Source organism: Lampris incognitus, chromosome 19 (genome assembly GCF_029633865.1).
Source record: "Lampris incognitus isolate fLamInc1 chromosome 19, fLamInc1.hap2, whole genome shotgun sequence".
Classification (NCBI taxonomy): domain Eukaryota; kingdom Metazoa; phylum Chordata; class Actinopteri; order Lampriformes; family Lampridae; genus Lampris; species Lampris incognitus.
Window position 1 is genome coordinate 4,075,471 of NC_079229.1, and position 5,769 is coordinate 4,081,239.

Consider the following 5,769-nt stretch of genomic DNA (forward strand, 5'->3'; position numbering starts at 1 on the left):
ACATACTTGTCAAGTCAAAACATAGCAGTCACAGCAGCTCAACACAAACCGAAGAAGCAAGAGGCGGCCGTGGAAACCCCCCCCTCCCTCCCCCCCCGGCGTCGCAGAGGAGTCACAAGATGAAAACTGGGCTCTACGTCACCGTTCTCACGCCGTGCTTAAGAGCAGGCGCTATCTTTAGCACGGTAAGAAAAGACAACATATCAAAGGCTTTACCTAAAGGGCCTGCAGAGAAGCACGAGCCCATCAGTGGGTACAAGTCACACCGACAAGTCTGATGTGTACAAAGCATCTTTAATTTATGCACAATAACACAAGCCAACATGTAAAAAAAAGAAAGAAAAGAAGTTAGTTACAACCGAACCACTGAGTAATATCTGAGCATGGGTGCATTCTGAAAAGAAATGTCTCCGGATGATGACGGGCCTCGCCTCGCTTGTGTGCACCGCTCGAGTGTTCGCCGCCTCCACCTGTACACGTTAACAAGCCCGTCGGCTACGCGGCCAAAGGAACGACCAACACTATCAAAATGGCTGTTTTTTTTGTTTTTTTTACTTACAAATATATAAAAAGTACGGTGACAAAAACTTAAAATCGGTACAGGTCATCGTGAATATTCCTGATCTTTTTTCTTTCTTTTTTTAAAATTTTTTAAAATGAATGCACATGAATCGTTTCTCTCTTCTTCTTCTTCTTCTTCTTCTTCTTCTTCTTTTTTTGAAAAGAAAACTATTTTGCAACTTTTTTTTTCCCCCTCCACTTGAGACATTGATTAAATGTGTTTATTAAAAAACTACAGAGAGAGGCGCCGGACTAAACTTGCAAAAAACAACAAAAGCGACAAAAATAAAAAAAATTTTTTTGAACCAATAGGTCGACCACTGCTAGCTGCTGGACGCCGCCACAGCCCGGAACCGAGAAAAAAAAATACAATAAAAACACAACTGAAATTTAAACATGGACAAACGCGACCGCGAGACTTTAAATATCTACATCCTGATTTTAGGGCCGGGGGGGGGCTGATGCTGACCCATCGGGAGGGGACTGTAACACGTCGGACGGCCGAAGTCGTCGGGGGGCGTCCGCTGCGGCCTCCGTTTCCGGGACACTATCGGACAAAACCGGGCCCGGACCGAAGCCCGGCAAAGCACTGCCTGCGCGTCTCCGACACCCTGGGATGGAATCCACCATGCAAAACAAACAGACTATAGATGAAGTCATGCAAAGCAGTTTGGGTGGTTACGTCCCTCCACACGAACGCCGGTCTGTTCTTAGAGGCATCGCAGGAAAGGGTCAAAAGGGACAGGGGTCGTCAGGGGTCGTCAGTTTCCACAACCTCCTCCTCCTCCGGCGGTTCCTTCCTTTCCGTTTTTTTTAATATTTATACATTTTTCGTCCGCATTGGAAAAAAACAATAAAATCCAGTTGTTCATTTCGTTGCGACAGTCAAGTCAAGAAGACTGTTTTTTTTTCTTCCTCACCCCCAAAAGTTGAGCTTTCCAAGTGCACCCTAAGGCACCTGAGAGAAAGTGGGAATTTCCCTCCGTCGGCAACACCGTGTGTCTGTGTTCTGACTACACACCGGCTGCCATTAGGCCTCGGAGTGAGACAGTCCCACGCAAGGTGTCACACATCGCATTACGGTGCACACACACAAAAAAAAAAACCTCCCAAAAGAAAGAAAAGGGAAGAGACGAAGTCGAGACGGGCGAGCGGGGTCGGTGTCCCTGGTCGGTCAAGGAGCGGTGACTTGCCGAGCTGAGGGTTAGTAGTCGTCATAGGTGTTGAGGTCGGTGAAGTATGCGTTGGTGTAGGTCTTCCCGGTGAGCTGAGGGTTGAAGTATTTGTTCCTTTCCTCCAGAATCAGATTGTTCTTATTGAAGGCCTGAGAATAAAAGAGGACAAGATGGAGGGCGGCGGGGTGGGGTGGGGTGGGGGGGAGGGGAGAAATCAGTCAGGGTGGACTTCTTGGTTATACTTTGAATAAAGTGCATTATTCAGCCCGGATAGCAAGGTGAAGCGGATCTATCTAAGCAAAAGAAGAAGAAGAAAAAACAAAAGAAAAACAAAACAAAGCAAAGGAAAGAAAGAAAGAAAGAAAGACAGCGAGCCTCTTTAAGGTTGGAGGTGAGCAGCAACACAAATCAATGGGCGACCGCTCGGTGAACGAGCCACACATTTCACAGAGCAAGGTCAAAGCATCAGCCAAGCAGACAGGAAAAATGATAAACCAATACAGGGTGAAATTATTTTGACGCACGTCCGCGTGTCCGCCCCCCACCCCCCCCACCCCCCACCCCCCGCCCCCGGTGGTAATAGCTGGCATCAGCAGCTTTCATATCTCCCGGTGCAGCACACGCTAAACCGTAAGAATCAATCAGTAGAGCCATTCGGTCTATTAAACAACGAGAGAGGGCCACGGGGGGCATTTCCACAACGCTGTATAAGGCGGGAACGCGGCACGAGCGTCTGATGTGTACGACATCAGCATTTCGCCAAATGGATGCACGCGTACGCGGCTTCGTGGGCTGCGAGTCCCCGGGGGCGGTGTAATTCAGCACTCGATGATACTGCATTTGCTGCTGATGGACGCGTCTGACTGACCCTCGTAGAGAACGTGTGTTTCGGCCGAAACACAAAGAACTCTCTGGCTATCCAATTACGGGACATGCACTCGGAGGGAATTGTAATCAACGCTCCCGCCGCCCAGAGACAGGTTTTGTTGTTGTTGCTTTTTTAATCTGCAGGTGGCCCCTTTGCTGCTTTTAAAACAGCTGCGCTAAATGGGGTTTTTAGCACTAGCTACTCTGTCTTTGGGGCTCCAAGCTCCGTAATTGCATCAAGAGTGATTACAGGGACTTTGGTGCAATAAACTTTGACAATGGCATTGTTGATTGAGCGTTAACAGAGAGCAGCATAGTGAAATAGCGTCGCACTGATTTTCTCCGTGACTGCTAATCATCCATTCCATCCATCCATCCATTATCCAAACCACTTATCCTGCTCTCAGGGTCGCGGGGATGCTGGAGCCTGACCCGGCAGTCATTTGGGCGGCAGGTGGGAAGACACTCTGAACAGGCCACCAGACCATCACAGGGCCCGCCCACCCACCCACCCACACACACACACACACACACACCTAGGGACGATTTAGTACGGCCGATCCACCTGGCCTACAGGTCTTTGGACTGTGGGAGGAAACCGGAGCCCCCGGAGGAAAACCCACGCAGACACGGGGAGAACATGCAAACTCCACACAGAGGACGGCCCGGGACGACCCCCAAGGTTGGACTACCCCGGGGCTCGAACCCAGGACCTTCTTGCTGTGAGGCGACCGTGCTAGCCACTGCGCCACCATGCCGTCTGATTGCTAATCAATCAAACCAAATTACTGACGTTGGTGAAAACAAAGAAGATAAAGGAAAGACAAGAAAATCAAACACATGCGAATGGAAGAGCTTGTGGGGAGCTAAAAGTGGAGGAATACACTGCCTTCTCACAAGCCTGGGGAGGGGGGCATCCCGTGGGATGGAGGAATGGAGGGATGGAGAGTTTCGAGCAGAGCGAGAGAGAGAGAGAGCGAGAAAGAAGAGAAACTAGCATTCGTTCGCCAACCTGCCACACACAGGAAGTGCCACAGGAAGTGGGAGGGGCGCAGTGGGGAAGAGGAAGTAGAGGTTGGGGTCAAGAGGTTGTTGGGGGGTCAAGAGGCGGTATGTTGAGGTCAGAGGTCAGTGGTTAGTAGAAAATCTCCAGGCCACGCATGGACACCCCCATGTTAGCAGAGAGAGGCTGGTGCATGCCGGGGTCGTCCAAGGGCAAGAGTACCGACACATCTGGCTGCAAGGAGGAGAGGAATGGGCAACAGTCATCCTAAAAGGAGCCACAATGGAGCTGTAAGCTTCTATTATCTGGGAAGCCTGCAATTGAATGTAACTGTATGATCAATAGTCAAAACGGTGACCTACTTTATTTTTTTCTATTACAAACTCATATTGTGCTCCGTGTGAATGGACCCGTAGGCCAAGAGGGACAACGTGTATCGTGATGGCTAAGAAAACTACACATTTTCCACAGCAGTAATTGCTAAAATATCAGTAACATCATGAACTGAGATTTAAATGTCCCCCTGAAACATGTTGCCAATATCATTTTATTCAGAAGCTGTACCCTGAGCAGTTAAAACGGTGTGGTATTGAAGAGTAAAGGCTGAACATGCCTTTGGAAAATTATACAAGAGTCCTTTCTCATGCATTTTTTTTGTTTTCGCATTTGGGCACACTGCCCATAGTCATATCTGTCTCTATCTGCACTGGCAAACTGGATTACGCTCACTGGATAGACTCTAATTTCATGATAGATGAACACTCAACCTAATCTTTACTCTGCAACACAATTAGATTCTTAGAGGCAGCGCTGCGCAGAGGTCCATTCTGTCTCAGTGGCATATCTGTTTTGAAATATCTAAAACATGCAAAAACAACCCTAGCTTTCCGTCATTTTCACAGAGGTGTGAATCGGGGCCCCAATATTTCAAATCACCTAGCAGACAGAATAAAGCGTCGCTTTGAAACAACGCGTTGACAACGACTGACTCAAGGTCAGTTAGATAACAGGTCTTTAACGGCTCTGATTTGAAATGAATGAAAATCGCTCAGTGACGCCGTAATCAAGTTATATCAGTATCATTAGTCGTAGCAACACTTGCTTTCATAAGACACGTATCAGATTGGGCTGCAGAGGTGCAGTTTTACTTTGTAGTAAAGTGTGAATGATCAAAGCCAGAGCCCCACACGAGTCCACATGGGATGCTACTGGAGCCTTTCTTGGCTCCAAACAGACACCCAGGATGCTGAGTGGTTAACGCGGCCAGTTCGGAGCTCAGGGACGGCTGAAAGAAGCCCAGCTGGAGCCTGGAGGAGCCGTGGACAGGCATTAATCGCCGTCGTTCCCCAGCACTCCAGCCTCCAGCGTAACCGGACAACAGGCTGTGTTGTTTGTTTCATGTCCACTGTTGGATCTCTGTCGAAGGCTTTGGTTTGCCCATCTATCTCCACTGGGCCAGAGTAAAGATAAATGGGGAGCACTACAATAAGGCATACATTATAAAGAATTCATAAGCGGTTACTAATTACTCTTTTGTTAATAACCTTATTCATTAACGTGTTAAAAATCAGTAGTACGATTTAATATGCGAACTGCAATGATGCTTTTAATTTCCCTCGAGATCAATAAACTATCTATCTGGCTGTCTAATAATGCATTCAGAAAAATAATTCTCTGGTTCCCGAGTCTCCATTAGACCTTCTCTCTGAAACCGCATGATTACTCCAATCCAGCCGAACCATTAAGCACAGTCTGACCTTAACCCCTAACTTAACAACTGCACCTGAAGTTGAGTTTAGCGTTTGCATTGCGTGACACTTTCAAGTGGTGCTGTTTGAACACGGCAGTCGGCTGCTCATAAGGCGCTCGTAACCCGGCAACCCAAAATGTCTTCTTAATGCGTTATAACAGGTTATTACTGATTTATAACCCACTATAGACCCTTTGTAAAGTACGCCTCACCGTAAACGGTATCGATATGAAAACCCTACTTTGTACAGGGTGGTGGTCCCTGATCACTGGTTCAGTTAGTGGGTTCATGAGAAAGCAGTGTACGGCCGTTAACACAGAACAGATCAGAGTAACAGAGGCTGAGATGCACAGTATAGGAGATCACAGAGAGAAGTAAATTACACACTTCTGGGTGTCAGCGCACAACAAGAG

The 5,769-nt window shown here is 47.9% G+C and overlaps 1 protein-coding gene across 1 annotated transcript in view; it reads right to left on the reverse strand.

The window, feature by feature from the left end:
* Nucleotides 1–285: 285 nt before the first annotated feature.
* The window catches only part of sema5a (sema domain, seven thrombospondin repeats (type 1 and type 1-like), transmembrane domain (TM) and short cytoplasmic domain, (semaphorin) 5A), a 75,012-nt gene continuing 69,528 nt past the window's right edge, over nt 286–5,769 (reverse strand). The window contains 1 exon segment of the mRNA XM_056299837.1: nt 286–1,885. Within this exon segment, the coding sequence (XP_056155812.1) occupies nt 1,766–1,885 (120 nt within the window). The 3' untranslated portion in view covers nt 286–1,765.